The sequence below is a fragment of the Paralichthys olivaceus genome, chromosome 20 (assembly GCF_024713975.1).
Source record: "Paralichthys olivaceus isolate ysfri-2021 chromosome 20, ASM2471397v2, whole genome shotgun sequence".
Classification (NCBI taxonomy): Eukaryota; Metazoa; Chordata; class Actinopteri; order Pleuronectiformes; family Paralichthyidae; genus Paralichthys; species Paralichthys olivaceus.
In genome coordinates, this window is record NC_091112.1 from 16,106,926 (window position 1) to 16,132,816 (window position 25,891).

At 39.0% G+C, this 25,891-nt stretch overlaps 1 protein-coding gene across 2 annotated transcripts in view; it reads right to left on the reverse strand.

Annotated features, from left to right (window-relative positions):
• Positions 1–554: 554 nt before the first annotated feature.
• ctdp1 (CTD (carboxy-terminal domain, RNA polymerase II, polypeptide A) phosphatase, subunit 1) overlaps positions 555–25,891 on the reverse strand; it is a 63,228-nt gene continuing 37,891 nt past the window's right edge. Inside the window, exons 13-14 of one of the 2 annotated variants that reach the window (XR_002202877.2) lie at positions 2,287–2,502; positions 1,602–1,876 (exon numbers count right to left, since the gene is read on the reverse strand). Coding sequence is in view for 1 of the 2 variants with exons in the window: in XM_020090811.2 (XP_019946370.2) it covers positions 2,343–2,502 (160 nt within the window). In the remaining variant the exon portion in view is untranslated. Of the gene's footprint in view, positions 2,503–25,891 lie in introns of both variants that reach the window. The other variant, XM_020090811.2, reaches the window with a different exon arrangement.

Here is a 25,891-nt window from a genome sequence, read left to right on the forward strand (position 1 = left end):
TATCTCAGTGCCCCGAACAATCTAGATCCATCAGATGGTTACAGGTGACTCAGGTAATATACAGAATCCCATTTTATTCATTCCTGATGGAAAGTCAGTTGAGGAAAACGCCTGATTTCCCCTCACAAAAATGATTATTTTTGTCTCCTCTTTTCCCTCCTGCATCTAAAATGGCAAACTGATGAGTCGTGCTCTCTGCTATAATGAGACCACTTGTCTCCGTGTAATAATAACAAGGGGAAGAAAGGAGGGTTTTTTGTATGTTGCACGCATTTTCTACACATGTATCAAAGCAAGCGACAAATGGAACAGGGCCTAATGGTTCTGGTGTGGTTTTCATGACCAAAATCCATTAACTGAGTACTACACTACCCTGGTATGAGTCTCATGGCGCAGTACACATTACGATTTTCTAAATACCCAGCAAAGAGGAACAACAAAAGGCAAATGGACATTTTCTGGATTGTGTTAAGGGATTTTGTTCAGGGAATAGAAAATATTGTAGAAGTACATTTCCTCTTTTGGTTAAAAAAAACAACTTTTTAGACTTCTACTACTTAGAAACATCTTTATTCAATGAAAGTATCTTTTTTTCTCTCGGGGGTCAAGTAGGAAATTTACAAATAGGTTACACGTCAGTTGTTTGGATTGAAACTCATGAAAAAACCACATCCACAGAGGCAGTTTGTCAGGGAGAGAAAGGAAAAAGAAATAAAGAGTAAAACATTTAGCGGACACAGATCCACACGGTCTCAGTGCTGTGGGTCTGACTCCAGATAGATGCCAAAGATTAACGTGAGCAAACCCTGGTACAACAAAAGGTTCACACTGGCTGACATTACAATTATTTTTCTAAAATGACAAATAATGCAAGTTGTTGATCTTCACCCACAAATCCCGTAACCTGTGTCATCGGTAAAGTGCGGTCACGCTCAGTCGGCTGGTCTGTGATTAGATACCAAAGGGATGATATGCTGGTGAGTCCTGCTCTCTTCTCAAATTTTACTTTGTAACTATCTGATGTAAACAAATTAAAAAAGGCCACTAGAACTTTTTTTAAATCAAGTGCATATTTAGCGATTTACCAATACACTGTACTGTCGCTAACCTCTGGTGCTATCTAGCTTTGTGGGCAATTTGAGATTTCTGCTTCCACCCTAACAAAGCAGAGGTGACTGGAATTTAGTTAGAGGTGTTACCATCATTTAATAATAACTTGTACTTCAAATTCTAGAAGCAAATCTCTCCAGAATAATAATAATAAAAACTGCATTTAGCATCATTTGACCGAACTGACAGGGAGTGATTATGATGAGAAATGTCCTTTGATCCTTTTCACATTACAAAAAGAAATATGTGGAGATAAATACTGGCATGGAGATTGAGCAGATTGAGTCATAAACAGATTACTGATACTTCAATACCAACTTGATGCCAAAAATGACAGAAAACAAAAAATGAGTGCTACTTGTATTATGTCCTGTGAACTGTTAAGAGAAAAAGCTCTACCTCAAAATCCTCTGTGTCCATTTGCTTACTTTAGTTTTAACCTGGGCGACTGAAAAAAACCCCAAATGCATAGTTATATAACACTAAAAGTGAGAAAATGATTAGAAAATTTATTTATTTTTGATGACGATCTTTTCCATAAAAACCTTTCACAATAATCAGAGACCTGGTGGGAACATCAGTCAGTCTGAACTGTATGATAATGGGAGTTGATCTGAATTTGGTTTTACAGTGATAATCTCTCAAAGGTCTGGTCATGACAAGAAGAGAAAGTTCCTTTATCACCATGTCAACAAATGTACACTGAGGAGGAAGAGAACACATTCACATGTCTGGATCCGCTGGTTGCATTTACGACCCGAGCAAACTGTTGAGGACAAAAGAAAAATACAACTGTAAAACGTTTAGCTGCACGCCGTGACAAATCGATTCCAAACTCTTTGGCATGAACAACCAGCAAAGTACAAGTCATAATCTCATTTCACCTTTTTTCTCATCAATATAAAAACTTGAAATAGAAAACGGTAAAACAGAAGTAGTATCAAATTCTATGTCTCCTAAAGTTTGTTATCTTACAATAAAATGTTAACATCAAAGTTTTTCATGCCAAAATGGCTGTATATCAATGCTACAAAAACGAAAATCAACTATCTAACTTATTTACAAAGCAAGATTTCATTTCTGTACAGGACATTCATTTTCATTACAGCACACAATCATGGCTCATACATCCTAAGTGGACATGAATCCAAAGCAGAAAAATAAAGTTTTAGGTACCACTCATAGGGAGGACTGGGGTTGTATTTTTTTTTTTTGTTCGTTCAGGTTCCCGGTCACATAAAGTCATTGAGCTCCGCCTCCAGTGCGGCGGCCATCTCATCTGCCTCAGAGCTGCTGCCTTCCTCTTCCTCGTTGGAGTCTTTGGAGGACTCGTCAGCAAATTGCTTACTCTCCTCCACTTCCTTGCCTTCATCGTGCTTACGTTTCTGGCCCCTACAAAAACAACAAAGGGTGATTTAAAAAGTATATTGTGCACTTTTAATCTGCGTGAATCCTCTGCTCCACTGCTGCAAAACAGAATTTATATTGTTAACATCGATTTCCCATTTAAATCTGATGCATAATGTATTTGATACTTTGTTACATCGTGCAATGAACCCAGAACCAAAGTATAATGGCACTCGGAGAGAGAGCGTACGTCCACCATGGCCAAACAGTCCTCTTATGAAACCAAATTTAACTTCACTAAACCCTGATCTTTTTTTGGATCTGCAGCAAATCACACACGCTCATAAACATCAGTCCCCTGACAGATATTTTTACCGTGAATTATTTTGAAAAGTCAATGAAAATGCGGAAAAATTGCCTCTCACGTTGTTTAAGAAAGACAAAACTTCCTGACCCATATTTTACATCCTTCCACCAAATTTCATGGAAATCGGTCCTGAAATTTAGAGTAAATGACAGATAAACAAATAATTGCATATGAAAACATAAACTCCTTGGCAGAGGTGAAAAGACAACGGGAAAAATGTCCCTACCAGCACTATAATCCACTAACTATTACAAGAAACTGATTTGCATTAAGACATGGGAGTGGCATCAATCTTCTCAACCTTTAGAAAGAAAGAGTAGAAGAGAGAATTGTATTTCCCAAAATTATCACTCTATTCCATAAGAACTTGATCTCGTTCGTCAATTTTTAGATTTAAAACATCTTTGATAAATAAGCTAATGACCAGATATTCTTCTAGCTGGCAAACCAAACAGATAGATAGACCCAGTATAAGTACATACTAGTTAGCTACTGTACTTAGAAAAGGCTATGTACTTTTGACTCATGGACTTCATCATGGAAAAATGATAATTCACATCTGATCAAAGATTAATAACAGTAAGAATCTAAACTATCTTTTGGTTGCAGTGGTTAATAGTTGTTGGTGTCTGTGGCACAGAGAAAACCCTGCTACCTTTAACAAGGTGGACTAAATCATACATTCATTTTAAACGTGTGCACTAAACAGACATTTTGAAACAGTGCGTGAATGGAATGAATTTTGCTTGTTGCTGCAAACAAGATGCTCGGGTGGATTCATGATGAAACCATAACAGGCGAGGGGGTAAAAAAAAGGAAAGCACACGTTCCTAAGTGGCTGAAGATTTTTTTTTTGATGTGGCTGTAAACATGCCATCCCTCTTTCCACTCCACCATGACATCCTCTGCAGAGAGGCTTATTAGCATGATGCTGATGAGGTGTGTAGGGGGTTTGTACGGTTATTGTGGAGGTCTGACACCAGCTCTACAGGGAGCGGCCCTCTCATTAGGCCACACCGCTGTCAGACAACCCCGCTAACCTCCCGCAACAGTGCGGCTCTTGGTTGTGAGTTCATTAAAGGTCAGATGTCAGCAACTATCAGTGGAGAGGCTCTGTGACCAGACAGTTAGAGTGGACCCCTGCAGTGCTGTGCAGTGTGGTGCGTGTGTGGGAGGCAAACGGTCGTGTTTGTTTAATGGCACAGCTCTGAACCGCTACATTACCGAGAAGTTTAATTTTCAGAGCCGTGAGATCGAGGCGCAGCGGTCAGAGGGTAATGTGAGGCTGAGCTACAACAGCAAAGTGAGATTAGTGATTAAAGATGATTCATTTGGTGACTATGAGGAGAAAACCATCCACCACATGTACCACCATCAGTAAGGCTGTTCCTTGAACTGGGCTGGTTTGGCGAAACTGCATAAAACTATAAAGATGACATTTTTTTATACTTGGTTTATGCTTTCTTTTTTTCTTTCATTTTACATTAGCTGGGCGTGCAGGGGGTGAGTTTCTCCTTTCCTCCCATCTGCTTTGCATCATTAAATCCAATCTAAATCCTCGCCTATTAATCGAACCGCCCACAAACACTCCACACATCCACCATACTCATGTCAGCTCTAGAACGGCCTTTACATGTCATCCATTCTTATTACATTTCTGCTGCTTGCACACGCTGTTAAACTGCACAGCTTCAAACACAGCCTCCTGCAGTTTAAAGAAAACAAAAATTGAATCCATTTTAACTAGCACATCAGAAAAAGAAACGTTGCAAACTGTTGTTTTCAAGCAGAGAAACTTTTGGTGCTATTTTCAGTGACAGAGGACCTTACAAAAACATAAATACTGCAGTTGACAGATCAATGAACTGAGCCGGGAGTGAGGCTGCCCTTTCACACTGAGAGAGCACTTTGAATCAAGCTGCTGCCCGTGACACAAGAGGCAGAGGGCATCTGACAATCATCGCCTGTAGTTCGAGCAACTACTTGGAACTCAAAATGAAAGAAAATTGGCTCCAAATCAACTGATGTATTTGTGAAATCTCTGATTATGAGCTCTTTCCAGATGCTTCTGGAAATCAAACCGAATTCTGTTCCTCAGAAAATGCCAGACACCATCAGTTATAAGGGTGCAAAAGGTAATAATGTGTCATTACAATCACAGATGTTAGGCTCATTATTTTGAGATGTGATCATCTCTATGTTCTATGATTGCACTTAGGGGGGGGGTGCCTGCTTGTGAACAAACAGCCTGCAGTTACCCTGTTACAACACATCGTTAGAAATACATAAGTGATATAAAATGACTCAATTACAAGTCAGGAAAACTGCACCTGCACCAAGACAAGATGCATTTTTATGAGACTGTGTGCTCTAATCCAGAAGGCACTAACGTTGCCCAGGGGAGCAACCAGAGGGGCTTAGTTGGGATCTGAGTTTAAAGAGAAATGGCATGGCCACAGTTTAAATATGTGATGCAGAGTAACAATCCCTGCTGATAAAGCAGCGAGAACTCCACCCAACTTGCCATCGCATTGAGAAACCGGTGGGGAAAGAGAGAAAAATGAGGAGAGGAGGAAGCCCCTGTAAAAAGACTTCAACTGCTTCTGACAGCTCTGCTTACATCAGGAGGGAGAGAGGAAGTAAAAAAGGCAAAAGGAGCAAATTAAGTGTGAAAGAGGAGGAAACAGAGCACAGAAGACAGATGAGAGAGGTAATGATCTAAATAATGAACTCAACTTTTAGGACTCAGAGCAAATCTTGTATAGTTTCTCCCAATAAAGGAGGTGGACTTCTAAAGATCTTGTTCAGAGAGAATCTACTCAAACAAAGACCTGAATAACTGACCAGGACTAGGATCAATAGGGTGTCCTCACATTATCCTCAATTGTTTTCCATCTGTACGGGTCAGTTTGTTACAATAGGAAAAGCACATTCTGAGTAAGGGCTCTTAACAACGGCAGGGGGGATAGTGCTCTGCAACACTGGTGACCTGCTTCATACGGCTCCATTTTACCCATATTACAGCAGATGTGTCACATGCAGCTTGGATATGTACACTGTCGTCCCCTGTGTTTTCAACTGCTCCATATGCAGCAGGCTGATAAGCGGAGCAGTTTAACGATTGTTTTATACAGACATTATCTTCCCCTGCCCCTCATTATATTACCTCACTCTGAATACTGACAAACAGAGGAGGATGAAAGTACACGCACTGAAGCGGTGATGGCGATGGTTTTACGAGGGACCTGTCTGTTTTGCTTTGATACGTTTCAGAAACGATTTGACTTTCACCATTTTCGCAAGGAAATGAGAAACGCAGAGTTGCCTGACGAGTGCTCTCACAATGACTCCGTGAATAACTTCAAGCAGAATGCACACACTGTGGAGATGTTCTATGTGTTTGGGAGCTGACGCTGTACAGTGTCGCCTGACAAATCAGAGGGGGCTGGGTTTTCTTTTACTATTTACATTTATCTGAACATTAGTATATGTAGTAAAAAATTGTAATTTGAATATGAGAATTACTCCAGTGACCTGCCCATCTATAAAATAATAAAGCTACTTAGACATCAATGAAACAATTCATTACTTTGTGTCCCTGGCATTTGAGTCTTTTCTCTTTTGGATGTGTGCCACTGTTTGGACTCACTGGACCAATTTAAAGCAGCAACACAACATTGACAAATTCATTTTATGAAGTTGTTATAACGGATTTATTGCTGAGTATCCAACACACACACAGTGTCATTTAAAATCTGCCACTTAGTAAATCCAGTATTTCCTCAACCTTTTAGCTCTACGTTTAGTGTCCACCACCTCCTGAGGGTGATATTAGTCTCTCACAAACAGGAAGACAACATAGTCTTCCTGTCTACACCACACTACAATACACAGGTGGTTTGATCCAAGCTTTTATTTTTTAGTAAACATCTGCCTGAGTGATCTGAAAAGATAAAAAGCAAAACAACGAGCTAGAATGCTCCTTAATGCTTGTTTGTACATGGAGCTCCAGCTCTTGTGGCTTTATTGACTTTAAAGACAAGAACTTTATTGACTTGACTTCATGGATTTGATGCACGTTAGATACACTGTCCCCAAAACTGAAAATGATTTATAGTGTGTTGGTGGCCAAGAGTAACAGTTTTTGTGTTATCACTCAAGTTAATTTACATTAAATAATGATAAATGAGGATCATTTCCATCACAACGTTGCATTAACCTGTAGACAATAGTATAAAAAACACAAAAGGTGTGATGCAGCGTATCAACTGTGTTATTCACTGTCAATGTCACTCATATGTCCCCAGTCACCAATGCCTGCATCAAACCACCTCCATCTCTGGCTCCGCCGCAGGCAGGAGAATTGGATTAGAGCCCCCAGGCGTCCTTTCATAACTTTCCTCTTTTCGCTGTCTGCTTACATGCAGCAGCAGCTTTGACGAGGCTGTGCAAATCTTTTCACAGAAGCTTGAGAGAGATTTGGACCCAGAGCTCTGGACCCTGCAGCTGGTTCAAACAGTGCATGGAAGAAAAAAAAAAAACTAAAATGGATCTGTCTTCTGACATTGTACTGCTTGGCAGGGAGGGACTTCAGTTAAAAACATTCAGGATGGATCCACATGACAGTCGATTTGCCAGTTAACAGCCATAGAATGTCAAAGTCTTTGAGAAAGGTCAGAAAAGTGAATGAAATATTGAGACTTTTTTTATTAAAGGAACTTTTGTTTGGACCAGATCCAAAGCTTTTTATTTATTCATAAGCTCAGTGTGTCCCTGCTCATAAAATATTTGAGATGAGTTAAAGCTTTGGGGTTTTCCGTCTCTTCACTCAACCAGAGCTACGCACACACCAGCTTTGCCACTGTTGTGTACTTAATAATATCTATATCATATCTCCCAAATCTACTCCAGTGAGCTGAATATGACAGATGACACGTGTGAACAAGGTCGAGGAAGGACATTCACTTTAGTACAGTGAAAAATGAAACACCTCTATCTGAAGCTCAGACAGTTCTGACCGATTTCTGCACAGCCCTCTGTGGCAATGGAACCTCAAACCGTGACAGTCACACTGAATGATCAACGCATAATAACGAATACAACATGCTTCACTTGATTTATGTTTGTTCTTTAGTTAGGGAGCGACTGTGAGTTCATATGTTCTGTCTGCTCACAATGGGAATGTGTCTGCCAGAAGAAAGACGGATATGTTGGAAGGAGTCTGAGAATATATTAGGGAACTGAAATGTTCACAGAGGCAGCCCAGTGATTTAGTATTGCTCTTTGTAGACGCAGAAAATCAGTGATCAAAACTGAAGCAGCAGGGCCTGAGATAGTTTAACTGTGAAGGCCTTTGCACATCAACCACGATGCAAATCAACATTAAGCTCAATATGATTTAGAGAATAAATTATTTCCGGAATTTGGGGAAATGAAAGATGGCAGCAATAATGATCTGCTTCTCCTCTAACTTAACATTAAGAAAAAAGATAAATACACCAGATATTGATGAAGAGAGGGGAATTTAGTTCAGGAGCATGAAATGTACCAAAGCTGCTTCAGGAAATACTTTTGGATATTTGAAGAATTGCTGCCACAGCTGCCACTTTAATAATAATAGTTTTATTTTATTTGACAAAAGTTCATTGTGTTTGCAATGTTGCTATTTCCTTTGATAGGAAGTGGGTCGCCTTGCTTGATTCTTCGCTGAAGTCGGCTACATAATTTCCTTTTAAAGACAAAAATAACTGTGAGCAATTGTAGGAGACAAATATTTTCAAATAAATCGACAAATAAACTTTATATCAGACTGGATAGAGGAGGAGAGGTTTTTCTTTTTCAACTACATACCACCCGCTTCAAAGTGTGACTTCAACAGCACTGATTCTGATTAGATCGATTATTTAGGAAAAAAAGATCATTTCAGTAGAGGTTATGCAAGAGATTGCTGGGCTGCTTTAAAATTCACAATTGTACATCTGGCCGCACTGATAGAGAACCATCACCTCCCTACAGAAACCTAATTCATTGTAATGGATCACTTGAGGAGAATGAGAGAAAATCTCTCTCTCTGAGGTGATCATTGAGTTCAAAGAGTGGGTCTGAGGTTATTTAGAGGTTGATTTACTGCTTTAATACTAAGATCTGCTGGACTGAATCCTGTCTGAAGCAGGATACCTGCTGAGGCATCAACCTGACAGAGGTTTGATTAGACAGGAAACTGAATTTTAAGTGTCATGTGGGCGCTAAAGTAAAAAGCAAAAATGAAGTGCTATGCAGGTATCAAAAGGTTTAAATAATTGTTAACGTTAGAGATGGCAATCAAAATGACAAATATTTTAAATATATATATTTATGGATAACAGCTCTAAAACCTTTTTTATACAGCGAGCTTCCCACTGTCCATGTTGTTGTCATCAGTCCATGCAGTGGCTGGAGAGCACTGAGCACAGTAAATGCATCAGTGTAACAAGGTGGCTCTTAATGTCTAATGACATTAACTACACGGGGGGTTTCCTGTCTGTAGTAATAAAAGCAAGAAAGCAGATATTTATATTTAATCTGCATTTTGTTGTTTATTGCATAATTTTATTTTTCCTTTAGACAACCTGAAGTACTTGTAATGTAAAGTCATGTTGATTGACTTTGGTGCAGCTACACGAGTTTAAGAGAGTTTTCAAGTGACTAAAACATTCATTTTGCCTTAATTAAGACACACCTCGATAGCTGAAGGATTACTGTACTTGTCAAAACAACCCCCGCCTCTCGATTCCTTCAAATGAAAGTGTTCTGTTAGAGGGGCACCAGTAAACAAACGCAGGGTCGGCAGGCAAACAAAGTTGAACCTTGATCAAGTTCATCAGGTAGAATTGCAAGTGGCGATCCCTCCCTCAGGACGGACAGAAGTTCAATAGATGTAACAGAGAACATCAACAAATTAAGATTTACAACATTACTCCGTGTATAGTGTCAATCTGTGTATGGCAGGAAGAAGGAACACGACAACAAAAGATACATTCTACATTTTATCTACAACCCTTCATATGCACTGTAGACTATATAATGGAATTGTGAAAGGTCTATGGGAGGTCCTCCCAAGCATAGCAAAAGCTTTTTGTCCTAATGCAGAAAAAGTGTACTGTATACATTCTTTTGTGTCAGGAAAAAGAGCTGATGCTTGTATATGAATGGTGATAAACAATGTGTATTACAGGCCAGCCTTCCCTTGAGATGCATCACTTTGCTTCATAGTGAGATAAATCGAAACCGAGAGCATAAATAGAAAAACTGCCTACATCACCAACTCGCAGCAAAGAGCCAGGAGGAAAAAACTGGGTCACATTAGTTTTTCTTTTTCCTACTTATGCATTCCTCTCTCCTCCTCTTTTCATATATGTGAAAAGCCTGAGTAAGCATTCCTATTGCTCATAGTCTGACGCCTCTCTTGCACTGCTGAGCTGTTTTTATCAGGAACAGGGAGCACAGGGATCACAGCGTCGTTTCTCTCTGCTGCTTCTGCAACATACTGGTGGATTTGTGTGCACTCACAAGATGCAGCAGAGCAAGACGGACTGCTGTCACTGTCTTTTAAGTCGGTGTTACATTTATAATCCTGCATTTGGCATCTTTCAAAACACCTCAGAAATGTAGGTGTCAAGCATCATTGTCTGACTAACAGAGGCTTGACAAAATGTCCCATGGTCCAGAACGACGGACAGATACACTACATGAGACAAGAAATGGCTTTAAGGTTGTCCCCTCACAAAATGTGTACAGTTTTGTATATTTGAAACCTTGAAGGCTCAGACATTTGGTGCCATATATACAACAATATGTCAGGAGTGTAAATCAAGTTACCTCGGATCAGGAAAATGCACTGACCCTTTCACAAGGACACCAAATATTTCAACTATTGACCTTGTTCAGAATAAGACATTATTTCAACTGTGGTGTTCACGAGATGCTCATAGAATATTCCATTGATATTCCCTTTTATTGTTTTTTTAACATGCACTTTGAATTCTGATCCACTAACATGGAGGAGGCAGAGTTTCTAGCCTATATTGCAACTAGCCACCGGCGGGCAATTGAGGTGCTTTGGCTTCACTTTTGACTTTCTCTGTTTTTACTTAATGGGCACCTATAGACCTGGAATAAGTGGTAAACAGATGACGGCACTGCTGTAGAACTGACCTAAAGGTGTTCACCATTTAACACCACAATGTTTCTACACTATCCTTAAGGGAAACACTGTGCACACTCTGACAAACCTTACCTCCTCAACTTATGTGACAGCTGACCTAACAATGACTCCAACAAACTCCAGCTACTCTTTCCAGCGGCAGTCGCGATGATTACAAACAGTGCGACACCGCACAGCAGAAAGAAACTGGATTTGTTCACTGAACCATCAGCGCTGGCAACAGCTGAGTGTTTGTACCTGACAAACGACATAATCACAAAGCCCGTTCCAACAGAAGCAGCTCTGACTTCATGTCACAAAATAAAATAAAAACCAAGGAGCACAATGCAGCCAAATGCGTTCAGATACGAAACAGGTGCTGAGACACAACAGTTTTATGTGACAAGTGAAATACAATTAGGCAGTTTCTCTCACTCTCCCTCTGAATGTCAAACACCTGCATAAACTCACGCTGTAATGGTAGACGTTTAATTAATCTGCAGCAAGCATCAGCATGCCCGGCAGCACAGGACAGATATGAAAACTTTGCCTTCATGGTGGTAAAAAAAAAAACTTTGGTACAGTAATAAAGGAACATCTATCTGCGAGCTGAACACAACAGCTTTCATAAATGCAAATAGAAAAAATTGGGCACATACTGTAGCAATACGCTGCCAGTCTACAGGGTATCAACCAATCCTTAAAAACAATTACCCACAACAGGGCCCTCGGGTGCAGACGTTCTAATTGGAAAGCTCATGGAGACTAACTTACAATACACGCAGGGAGATAACAGCCTTATTTTCCCCAGTACGCCACCTTCATCTCCTCCATTAGAAAATGAGGAGTGAACGCTTCCAAACGCACGCTATTTAAATGTAATGAACATCACGATAAACTGCTCATCGTGGGCTGTGGTTAATGCAACTCCTTTACTTTTAACCCGCTAACGAGATTTAAGTGTTTGACGCCTAAACAGTAATCTGCAAAAACTGACAGTATTCAGCATTGGATTATATTTAACATTATGAAATATATAGTGTAGCTTCACACAGCCTCACCTTTTGCTCACATATGAAAATTAAAAACATTGAACACGTATGTATGACTTGTATATTACACTTCATTAAATGTCAGAAATCTAACATCTTAAATCACTAACAGTGATTGTAGCATCTTTGTAAGTGAAGAGTAATTGTACTATTTTGCCTGCCACTTTAGTGCCTGTGGTTGTCAGGCTGTATTTGATCCAAGAAGAATGTATCAAGCCAGGTTTTGAAAAAACAACTAAACTCCAAATAGAAAATTGTCAGTTATTGTTTATTTTGCTTCTATCTTTGGGCTGATTTATTCACTAATAGTAAAGCCAAACCAGATTCGAGCACAGAAGGCCTGTCTGGGAAAGATGCACATCAGCTGTGTAGCTCAGCCAATGTCCTTTCAGCTATCATGTTAACTGGCAGGAGATTTCACTGTTTATCTGCATGTACAGACAATTTAAATGGAGTTGGCTGAGGGAAGTTTCACTGGCTGTTTGGAATTGGATCTTTTACTCTTTTATTAAAAAATACAAAGGAGTAGATCTATAGGTTGTTGCAGAATTAATTCAGCTGCTTTGTGCAGCCAAGTTGGAGGGAGAGAACCTTAAAGCTAGTATTGGTAATCCTGGAAAAGCTAGCAAGAGCAGGCTACACTTAAAAAAAAAATAAAAAAAATAAAAGCAATTGATACATGCCACCCCCATCCCATCAGCCCTCTCATCAAAGCTACACCCCAAAACACATGAATGTGCATTTATGTCACTCGATGGTGAACTTCTAGTCTCTTTGCAGATGTGTTTGTCTCCCCAGCTGAAGACTCGGGTCATGCACAATGAGAGGACGGGCAGGCAGGTCAGTACACACCAGATGGTTACGCCAGACGATGATTTAATTTGGGCTGAATGAAATCATTGGTCATGTTTATTACAGTCCTGTGACGGTTACAGAGATTTGCTTTTTGTCTTTTTTCCCACACAACTTTATTTAGCCATGGCAATCGGGAGGTGAAGAACGTTTCAACTAATGAATTACTGTGTATTGTACCGTGTTACTGTAATAGTCATCATATTGTAGAAAGACAACTGTCTTCTTTAGTTACAATGCCCACAAATAACCAGTGTTAGACAGGAATAATTAAGAGCAGCAATAATTACATAACAGGCTCTGTGAGGGACTTGAAATGTCACGCTGAATGATTAGATGCAGTAGAAGGAGGACGTACATTTCAGGAGAACACGCAGTCCATGTACAACGCTTTCTGTTAATCCCCAGCAAAAGGCCAGAGTGCCAGACTACATAGGCGGCTTCATACACACAAGTGCAGCCTGGAGGAGAAGAATAAACAAGCACCGTGGTGGGAGAAAAGAGCAAGGCAAGACCGAGAGTGAGAGGAAGAAAGTGGGAGTGAGAGAGTCCAATACGCAATACGCCAGGATGAGCTATAATTTTATTTTTCCCTTTCATCACGGTCGAAGCGCACACTGAACAGAAGGCAGCAAATGCTGATGAGACCAACCAGCCCGACCGTGTTGTTCCTGTGCTTCAAGAAAAGGAAGATAAGCAGTGGGATTTAAATAATCTGGTTTTTCACTGGTTCTACAGCACAACATCCATCACAACAGCAGAGGGTTCTGATGGCAAGATGAAGCTTATTCTCACCATTAAATCAATAAGTGAATTTGATTAACAAAAATATGAGCTGTTCCACACACAATGTTAATTTTCTAACACATGTGGAGTGGAACAAATCTGAATTTGAGTGCGCATCGTGTTATGTAACCATTAGTAAACAAGTCTGAGGTGTTTTTACAAGGCAATGCAGCTGTTAGTACCAAAAATATATTTTGTGTGTGTGTGTGTTTGTGTCTCACACACTATTCTGGCTAACAGCACTAAATCACACAACACAGCACTAAATTTTACACAGAATGTGCTAAGCTCATTTATTTTTATTATTTCTAAGTACCATTTGTGTAGAGGCCAAAAAATATCAACTGGTGTTGTGTTGGCTGAGCCATGAGGGGGCAGCTGCACTGAAACTTGATGAGGTGATGAATGTCAAGTGTGGTTATTTACAGTTGATGCATAAACTGTTTATTGAGAGGAGTCAACACTGAGAACTTTTATGGTGTGAAAGTATCTATCACTCACTCGGGGAGTGTGTGGATGGTGGTCATGGTGCACTGCAAACAATCCATCACTGACAGACAGTTCACAATCAGGTACAAGGATTCTGGGTGGGATTAATTACAAAGCAGTGTTACGCTGAAATTTTTTTTTGTATCATCAGTCTACACTCGATATCCCATAGTGATGAAGCAAAAACTAAATTTTGGAATTTGTCATTCGCTAATTCATTAAAAAAGAAAAACTGAAATTTGTTTGACAGAAGCGTTTAGGTCATAGACTGAATAAACAGATGGACAACTATCATGGATCTTGGATAGGGATGCCGCCATCTCGTCGTTTGTCTACGTAGCATAGGCATAGACAAGAACCCGCTGATACACATGGTCGAGCAATCGTGATTCAGTCTCATCAATTGTGATGTTTCAGAGCAAAGGACCCAAATTTACAGGAAACATTAAAACAAACTTGAATAACTCGGATGAGAAGTACCCAAAAAAACAGAAAACCATCTTTGAGAAAAAACTGTTCTCACCCTAACCCGAACATGTACTTTGACTTTTTAGTTTGGTCCCATGTCCCATCAGCATGTGAGATCAGCCCCTAATGAGAAATTGACATGCATACATTGCCTTGCAAAGCTTCAGTGTCCTAATTTTTATAATTGTTAAATTATATATTGTTTTATATCTGATCATTTCGATTTCATAATTTCAAAATGAAACAGGGAATGCACAGAATGCTGGAAGTATTCAACGCTTAACAGAATGTTACCTTTAGAAAGAACCTAGAACCTAACCTTAGATTGGTGATGCGGTTCATTGTGCAGTACTAATTGTTCAGGATGAAGAATAACGCCTGCCTTTCAGTTAGTGAATACGACCTGAGGCAAAGACTCAACCATAATTAACATAACTCTCCTAAGTAAGTAGGAAGAAAGCAAGATCAAGTGCTGCTTTGTCTTGGTCACTCTTCTCTTTCTCCTTATGGTGTGAAAATAAAGAGCATATAGATGAGTAACTGGTGTTTCACTGAACTTGTGTTGTCTTTTGGATGTTTAGAAATGTCCACAAATGTTATAAATGGAAAGCATCTAATGTGGGGAAAAATACAAAGCACCTACAAAATGCATGAAATTATATTGTGAATTTATATTTAATAATATATTGTGAATATTGTTCATCTGAATGGTTGCTGTTTTGTGTCTGCTCTCTCACCTAGTTTAAACTACAAATTCTATTCTGACGATAAAGCAAACACCTTATAATGATTGGTGGACAGTAAGTAGGGACATTTACTCAAGTGCTATTCTGAAGTACACATTTGATGGAGATGTACTTTGATATACGAGTATTTAAATCCTATAATCTCCAATGACTGCAGCCAGCCAGCAGGGGCTTCACATTTTGGGAGTTGACATGTATGACGGAATGTAGCTAATGACCACTATTTAAATACATACTATTTACAGACCATTTCTTTTTTCAGGACACATGTTTCAGAGATCGGGGGTTTTGGGAACGGTAACCTTGACTGTTGTGGAGTGCAGTAGGTGATAGAAAGAAAGATAAAGGGGTAAACATGTATTAAACATTATAAAGCAGGACTTTGATGGAAGAAAAGTGATATTTTTGTCCGAATGCACGTCACACTCTGGTAGATCCTGTAGATTTGGCCTATTTGTTCAGAAATCCCTGTAGATCACATGTAGAAAATTAAACATCTCAGAGGAGCTCTGTCCAGTCAGACTCTTAGATCTAGTGCCTCTATCCTCCCTGTGGTTCTTTGCATAAAGCATCACAGACTGGCTGGGTTGGCAGACATGAGCATGCTGTTTCCAGCTGACTGATGCCACTTTGGTGGATTTCTGTAAATGAATTGAAACTTTTTAAAAGAGTTCTTGGAGTTAGCCCGTTTAAAACTCTGAAAACGGATTTTGTGAGTCCTGTACTGAAAAAGAACAGAGAAGACAACAGTGCAATCAGCCGGAGTAGTTTCATCAGCCCCGGACTAAAGCTTCACCAGGCTCGACATGTGTAGTCTGAATTGCCATCAGAGAATAGAGAAGTGAAACATTTCTTTTGAAGAAAAACTGCACTTTAGAAAGAACAAAAAAGTGGTGCCAAGTGATGTGAAGCAGAATGAACTGGCTTTCCTCGGAACAAGGGACATTTGACAGCAGAGCTGAAATGGGGGGGATTTGGCTCTAAATGAGCTTGTCAGAGAGTAGAACCAGTGGAATAGGTTTTGTATTTGGCCCCTTTGACCATGAAAGAGACCCCAACATCAGGTCTCGTCCTCCAGGGAATCAAACAACCAAATTCAATAACCAGCTATTGCCTTTCTGTCACCAACAGTAACTTACATGGCGTACGAACGAGGGAAAGAAATTAGTTCTGCAGTAATCAGTGTGATTTTCTTGATGTGCCTGACAAACGGCCCAATGTTACAAGCAATGTTACTCTAATGAATCTCTGGTGCCAAGAACAAGCTGCTCTTGCTGCTGGAAATATACCCGTCCCAAAGAATGTAGTAATGATGCCAGCATGAGAGAGATGACAAATGAATCCTGGGTAACAGAGTGAGTAGTTATTGTAGTTTATAGAGAAGTGAACAATTACGTATACACCACGGGCCTCATTCATCAAGTTGTGCTTCATCACCCAACCTGCAACATATTTCCCTATGCCATGGAACACCATGGTAGACCAGAGATATGGATCTTTGTACACAGCTGAGAGAACCACAGGGGTGTTAAGTCTGAGCAACCTTCACATTTAAAAGAGACGGTCTGTGTCCAGAGTATAATTAATACCATTTCAAAAAACATCATCCTCCCCAGGGTTTATGCAATATCCTCGAAATTAAAATGTCCGACATTTAGGACCTTTTTTTTTTGTAAACCACACACGATGCAATTAAATGACAGAAACCAGCCAAGACGATCTGGCAAAGGACATTCATTGACACTCAAGTCACCAGCTGCATATTACAATGAGGTCTAGTAATTAACCAATGAATGTGACCCAGAGCCAGACAAAGACGAGTCTAAAACTTAGACATTATAAAATGAATGAACACGCAAGCTCCTGTGTAGCTGTGTCATGTTTTCTACAGCTGGGATGTTGTTGACTCAAACTCTACAGAGAGATGATGCACCCCGTGATGCATTTCTTCCAGTTTCCCATATTAGCACTCACATGTTAAATTGCTTATTTGCTCATCACTACTGAGGAACGATGTCTCAATAATTATTCATACAATCTGTAAGTGAACTAAAAAACATTTCAAATGAATGTGGTGTGTGTGTGTGTGTGTGTATATATATATATATATATATATATATATATATGTGTATGCCTTCAGTGTTTCCCACGTATTAGCAGTATCCAAAAACTACACCTTGACCTATGACAGATTTGACAAAAAAAATCTAAAGTGCAGGTTCTGACCTTGCCACCGAGCAATTGAACAAATTTAATCCGCTCAAGTTATAGCTGCAGCCGACAGACGGACAACACCAATTACAGTGTAGCACTGGTGTAGTAATTATTAAACAAACACCAGTCAAAATGAATAATGCCACACAGCCAGCAAATGTATACTAAATTAAAATGCAAAGCAAAAACACTTCTAAACTTGAACTGAAAGTTTCTCAAAGAAACAAACCCCCCCAAAACAAACGAAACTAAAAATGTTTTTCTGAAACAGTAATTACCATAAATTGTTTCTAAGGTAGTGTCAAGTTATGGCAACACTTTATGTAACAAGAATATCTATCGTTGATCGTTGAGATGAAGGATTAAAAAACTGTCCCTATAATAACTTCAAAGTTAAAAAAAATGTCCATTACTATAACAAACTTTTACATAGTGTTTTAGGATCTGATAAGCCTCTACATTTATGGATGTTTTTAGTCTAACTGACCTCCCATTTCATCTCTTCTCCCATAACTGTAGAAGCATTGAGCATTTTTTATTTAAATGAGAGGTATTTTCAGCCTGAACTGCTGCTCAGGCGCAGCTAGAATGACTGCCGTCTGGATTTTAATGGCACATTATTTCCTGTTGTTCTGTCTTGCAGGGAAACCATAGTTCAACCACTTCAAACAAGCAGTCTAGACACAATATTTATTCTAGATGGCATTACATTCATCCAATACACCAGCTCAGTGTGAGATCCGAGGACACCTAAATCGAATCTTCAAACGGTGACGACTGTAGGTGTTTGACTAAAAGAAAATAGCACAGTGCCCTGGAGAGCGTGACAGACCATAAGAAATCTCTTATGAATGTATAAAGTATTTAGGAAAAAAATATGTGAAAGCTTTAATAATTCAAAAGACCTGGTGTAGAACAAATACTGCTAAAACAGCACAAACAGCACATATGGTAACACGGCTAAAAATCTGTTCAGGTGCCTGAGGCAGAATTCTTCTTTACTGTGCTATGTTGCCCTTAGTTTAACAAACATACGCCATTTGGTTGAAACCATTTCTAAAATGTGCCTCGGGTGTTATTGTGGTCCCACTAGAGCATCCACTGGGAGAAAAAGTGAGCATGCACCATTATGTGAGACATTTCCCAGGGCACCTTTTATTTCCAAACAATATATCACTTAAGAACAGCCTCCATGGCAACTTGCAGTGGAACAAGCTGATGTAGCACAGATAAAGACATTTACAAGAGTGGCTGGTGCAGAGTGTGAGGTCCCACAGAAGTGTGGTCTCTGCAGAAAATTCAATTTCCTTTTTATTTTCTGTGAAGCTGAAAACTCTGAGCCTTATTCGTGAGAATTGATACTGATGAGTGTCACACAATAACATTCAATTACAACAAACCAGTGAGAGGAAGACGGTAGTTAATTGATATGTAAGCAGGGCACTCGTCCGCTGTGTCAAATTACTGTTTAAATTGCACACTGAGAGTTATCAGTGATTGTGCATTCGAATGTGACAGTTTCATTTGCAATTCAAATAAACACATTATAGATTCTAATGTGTTAACAAGCTGTAAGAGGTGTAAATGTTAGTCGCTGACATTGAGGCGATAATGACAACTGGAACTAGCACCAGTAACTTAATGTTCCAAAATATAACTCTCTCTGCAAAGTTCTGTTTGCAATGTTTTCACTCTGGCAAAGAGTTCTAATGTTTCAGTAATCAACTCAGTGTGAGACTTTGTCTCTGGCAACATCCATGTTGACGCATTTTCTTTTTAAAACTAAAAACATCTCTCTCCATAAAAGCATTTCAGCTTCGTATGAGTCATAATCCCCAACCATACTAACACACTTCATGAAATGATCACACTGAGCATGTGCATGTTGGTGTCAAAGTGAAAAGTGAGATAATGGAATTTTTTTGACGCAGTTAAACGTCTCCTTGGGAAATTTCTAGAATTGTTTAGTGTTTAGTGTTTTTTAAAGCTTTGTAAAGGAAAAACGTGGTAACAGGATTTTTTTTTTTAGATTAAACACTGTGATTTACAGGAAGCTTTTCATTATTACAGTGCCAACCTTCGAATGTCACGATTGTTTTTTTTAATTAACGTAAATTCTACCATTGATGTAACATCTGAATAAATCGGAGGTAGAGTGATATTTTTTTGATAAAGAAATCTACCAAAACTGACCTGGAGCTGGACTGGTTTGAAAAGCAGGACATTAAAAACAAATCACAACAAGCTACAGTATTTCATCAGTTCATGGGATTTTTCTCACGTAGAGACCAAACAATTCAATCATGTACTGGAATCAACATTTTTATACTCAGTAGATAAAAACAGGCCTGCGGTTAAATAACAGCAAATACAACAATAGGCAGAAAATTGCAGGTTGAGTCTTTATCCCAGACTGAAAAGAAACATATTCATGCATTCTATTCCCCATCTTGTTTAATAAGCACAGCTTACAAAAAGAACCAAACTTGTGTTAGGATTTCTGTGTTCAACTTCAGCATGAATGAAAAGTATATATTCATGATTCAGCCTATTCAGTCCAATACAATTTGGGAGAATATTCTGGGTTAAATTAATTTAATTAATCCCGACAGTGAATCTGGGGCATTACAGCAGCAAAAAGAAATAAAGTAGGCAGGAAATTGCAAAGTGTAATTCTGACTTGTTTCATTATCAGTGGCCTTCATAGGGTGAAACAACAGCCTAAAGGCTTTGTTGTTTATAATATGAGGCTGAAATAATCCACAATAATATGCTCTTCTTGCTAGATAAGGAAACTACTGAAAGATGGGCCTTGGAGCTCTCCTTATCCCAAACTAGATCTTCCAATGTCAGGATAGGCGACTATATGAAACTAAGATAAGATCCTCTACCACATCTTCAAAGTAAATTAGTTCCACCCAGATAAAACTGCAACTTTCTTTTCCAGTGTTGCATTAGCCAGAGCTAGCAAAAATGTCAGCAATTTGGCTATATTTCAGACTGGAAAGTCCCACAAGTAAATCCTTGACATGTACCATGTGCAAGGCTTCTGTTTTAATGGGTGGCACAAGTTTTTGTTTCTTCCTAGATTTATTTAGTTTTGATGTTGCAGCTGCACCATTTTAAAATGTTACTGTACTGTATAAAACTTAAAAGATCTCATTTTTATACAGTGTGGCTGCACATTAAAAACTATTTAAAGGATTTAATTGTTTTCATTCCTAGATTTATTCATGTGTTCATTTTCAGTTAAGACTGTCAAACGAGAACAGAAAGGAAGTTCTACGGTGTTAATTCTCTGAATGTATTTCAGAGGGTTTAACCTGAGCCAGGCCATGTACCAATGACAGCAATATAAAGCATACAGCTGTTTAAATATGTCATATGAGCTATTTCAAAAAATGCACTGGTATCAGATGTGTACTCAATATTTGCCAATAAGCAAAGTCCAGGTATCAGAATCAGTTTTTCAAAGGGCAAAATGGTATTAGAACATCTCTACCCCAAACTTTACATGAGGAGGGTTGTAAAAAGAAATGGGATCTTAAATAGGAATCATTAATCTTAACAAATAAATAGACCATCATTTGATTTCATTCGAGTCCAACTTGTGACAAGTAAAATGGATGATGTGTGACTAACATGGGAGGGCAGGGAGGCGGGAAGCCAGAGAAGAAATGAGCCCGAGCTTCTTGGTAGGTCAGGGGCTGCTGTGCATCTCATTCATGTTTAATCGGTGCTCAGAGACTGTAGTACCTCTTTGAAGACACGACTTCATGCTCTGCTGTACATCTAGCCTTTGATTAACCAGAGGGCACAATTTAATCACTGGCTTATCCTCGGGAATCTTTAAAAGACACAGAGTGCTCAGACTTAGCCGAGGGACGTCAGTCTGTAGAGGAGCTCTGTCCTCTCCTGTGAGCAGTCTTAAATATTTTCTACCAGAGTAGAAAGTTTGGAAATCTCAGCTACTACTTGACACAGGTATATTTTACTGAACTGAGTTTATGCACTGGGGCTGTCCCTTTTTTGAATTGAATTTCAAACCTAAGTTTAAAGCTGGAGTTCCTGGAAAAGCTACAACTTAGAGATAAAGATAAATAAGGTTTTCAGAAACAACTAACCAACCTCAGCATCTCAGTATTATACCATATGGAAGCAGATAAAAAGGCTGGGTCAGTAGCAGTCATGTCAGGTTTGTTCTCTTTGAGAATTGAGACAGTCTCAAATCAGATTTTATCTCAATGCCAAGGACAGGAAGGTGACTCTGAGCAGAAAACATAACAGCATTCCTGCAGAGGCCTCCAGATCGCTCAGATTAATTATTGTTGAGGCATAACTTTTTGTCAAGTGAGGCAGCAAGGGCACTAATGAATGGAATATCAACATAGTTTAGGATGACTTTAAATCAATTAATAAACTTGAATTTCGAATGTAGAGTGACAGCCAGCCATTGCGCACAAATGAACTTAACACTGCATCATAGACAGTTAATAAAAAGCCCCGCAACTATGTCCAGCACACACAAAATAAAAAAGAGACAGTATATTGTAGGATTGTTTAAAGAGAACTCACTAATGACGAGAAATAATTAACACGCCAAACAAACAACAGATTTAGATCAGCTGCTGCACAATTAAAGAAAAGGCAACACTAAATATTTTTGTATCATTTATAAACCTCTCTATATAAAACCCTATCTGCGCTATATAAAAGCTACAGTAAAGCCACAGTTACCTTTGGTCACGCTGTGGTCTGACATTCTTCAGACAGCCCCTGTGCCATTTTCATTGCAATTGTCGGTGCACATTATGTTCCCTCCTTCTTTCCGAGGCTCAGTGCTCTACCAAAGAGCAGAGTGATGGTAAACATAACACAGAGAGGCTTCACTGCACCGCACAGTCACATACAGTTACAGCATAGCCACGATCCAATCAGGCTACCACCGCCACATTGAAGTTGATAGACAAGCATCGATGCAGGTCAGAGAAGATGAAACACATTTTGACTTTGAGATTTCGCTGTCTGAAGATCTGAATGGAAAAACTTCACAGCCCATTTGCCTCCTGCATCACCTCTGTTCTGGCAATGTCATAATAACATGCTCACTCAAGCTGACAAGTTTTCCACTTTCATTTTCACTCGAAAATAAATACGCTCCAACAATACACCGCGGGGGGGGGTTGCTGAGGCAGGAAATGAAATGTGAGAACTGATAACAGTGCATGTGTGAGAGGAGTGAATGGGTTTAATTGCTGTAAAAAAAAAAATTAAAAAATCTGACTGAGCCATGGAAAATATGTACGATTCAAAAGAGAATGTATTGGCTGGAAAAAGTTAAGGGTGAGAAATGGGAAGACAGGAGTTAATGACGACTTTACGAACTTGTGAAAAGAAATGTCCCAGATACGTCTTAGCATCTGACAGCCAACACAGACCTGATGTTAATGGTGACTCAAAACAGCACAGTGCCAAAGAGAAACAAACCTCACTGGCACCTTAATTGGATTCCATTTGGACTTTCTTGATACTTTAATTAGTAATTAAAGACCAATTGTTCCCAATGATTTCTAAAGAATTTCTCTCCGTCCTCGTTTAGCAGTGACTTTATCAATGAGAAGACAAAAAGGGCGACCTGACTCACACAGCGCATACTGCATTCGGTTGTGATAATCTTTGGTGGAGAAAGTGTAAATCCCTGAGCTGTACATCACTTTGCACCAAGAGTTCAGCTTGCTAATCCTCCACTGGAAGTCTCTGTCTGTCATATTCAGACTGCAGGATCCAGAATCGTAACTTTTTTTTATTGTAAACAGAGCTTTGAGCTGTGCAATCCCCCCATCATGTAAAACTGCTTGTCATACCCACAGCCAAATGGGAGCAACGTTCTGAAGCCGAAGCTAGTGAAATAAATACATACTGAATGGTATTATCATGGTAATGTTTTCAGAATACTGTGTTACCAATACTGTGAATTCTGTACACCGGGTGAGTGCTACAAGTGCTATAAAATCATATTTATATTACATGGTATTTGTTTGCAGGTTGATTGTTTTCTTGTTTATTGTGTAGGTTATAGATATTTCTGTCTGTTTTTTGTGTTTTTGCCTTTTCCACTTTAATTTCTGTAGTGTATACTACACTTTCTTTCTGCTGCTGTAATAAGTAAATCTCCCCGTTGTGGGATGAATAAAGTATATCTGATCTAATCTAATCTAATACACAACATACCGTATTTAGGATATGTAACTGCATGGATTTAATTCCAAATGACACTAAAAGCTTGACGCAGCAGTCACCGTATGAAACCGCATTCAATTCACTAGATCCATTTATTTGGATCTGCACCAAATTACAAACACTCATAAATATTGGTCCGCTAACATAACGCCCCTAAACATTTTCTGAGAAATTAACAAATATTTATCTCACAATTTTAAAGAAAGATTACTGGATCTGCCTATTTATCTGGATCAGCTAACTTACAAGCCAACCAACTAACTAACAAACAAACGGACAGGTGGCGGGGGTAAAAATTACAAAACAAGATGATGATCCAGAAAGTAAAGGCTTGTTTGACGGCACCTACAGTTAAAATGTATTTGGATTTACAATCCTAGATCCATTTATTGCAGCTCTAGCTACAATGGACTTGAACATGTTGTGCACAATAGCTGACACGATCATTTTTTTTTTTCATCACATATTGTATAGTAAGTGGAGTTTCTAACAAACCACCTTAGTTTGAATGTGCAGACAACTGTCAACGTTCAACATAACCAAGTGTGCATAATACGCAAATTCAATCAGGTTCACAAGTATAATGGTAAATATTGGAATTCGAACAAATGAAGTCGTAAATTTTATATACATCTAAAACAAGATTCTGGTCTTTCATCCGTGTCTGAGGAAAAAGATTGATCTGGCACTCAGCCTTGCATACAGAATGCCTTGATAGACGAATCACAGTTTATGATCCTACCATGGAGGACTGTTAATTATTCATTATGTTCATACTACTTCAATAATTTCTTTGTTTTAAGCCGGGAATTTTAACTGTAACCAATTTATCATGTATGAAATGCATACCAGACATAGGGGAAAAAATCATTTCGTTCTGAAGCCGCTGTAATGTGAAAAGTTTAAGCTAAGGCACAAAAGGACACAAAAATGTAATCACTCCAGTCTGACAAGTTTCACACTCAGCTGTGACTGCACTGTCTCATTCAGGATGTAACAGGAGTTTCTGTTGACTTGTGGGAGATTTTTGGTTCATCCAAATTCAACTGCACATTATCCATTAATAATTCACCTCGAACACATTCACAAATGGGCTGAAATCACAGCTGACTGGATTTTCTCTTTCAGTCTGTGAGGCAAAAACAGACCTAACGTTGGGGTTAAGCCACTTCAAGGCTGATTTTGATTGAAAAAAAAATCGGTAACCTTTTCCATTTGTTCTGCATTTGAATTAGAACAGACACCGGTGAATGGGTTTCACTCGAAACACATTAGCCTTGACTTTGTCCTGCATCAAAGGGACCCAGAACTGACCTCGAAACAATGAGCACTTCTTTGTTTCAGTAATTATCCTATTAGAAGTCCTTCATAACAAATATGGCGAGAAAAATGGCTTTGAAACTGAGTCAAGGAGAAACAAAAATGGAGAAAATTAAACTTCTTTTAAAACTTCAATGTTTTAATAAATAAACTAAACATAAGTGAAAAAGAGCAGTAGATGATGATTACAGTGGCTCTTACTAAACAGGATAAATAGGATTAGTCGCACTGTACTGAATACACAGTGTCTGGTGATGCATGGTTTTTCTAAGTTAACATAATGTATTATTCTTTACAAATGATATATTGGTTTAATACATGCTTTCTTTTTGAAACATTCTACATTTGGGAGAATGTATCAGCCTGTTAAATTTGTTTTCAATACAAAAATTAGAAGCTTGTTTGCCAAGCTTGCCAATGCTAGTACTGGATCTCAAAAGACCTTTTCCTTCATGTGATTTTATTTGCTACTGAGTCATCGTCAGCTCCCACAGACTCTGTGATGTCTTCATATTTCATCATACAGAGGAGGAGGGTCTAACTATCTAGCTCTGCAGGTAAATGACAACTATGAATATGAAGATGGATGCAACGTCTCCACTTCCTCCCACTCTCCAGACATGAAGCTAAAATATCTTAGATACAAATGCTGCCATCTTGAGCATTTGGAGTCAGTCTGCGATGCACACTCTCGACCAGGCTCGATCAAATATTTTAT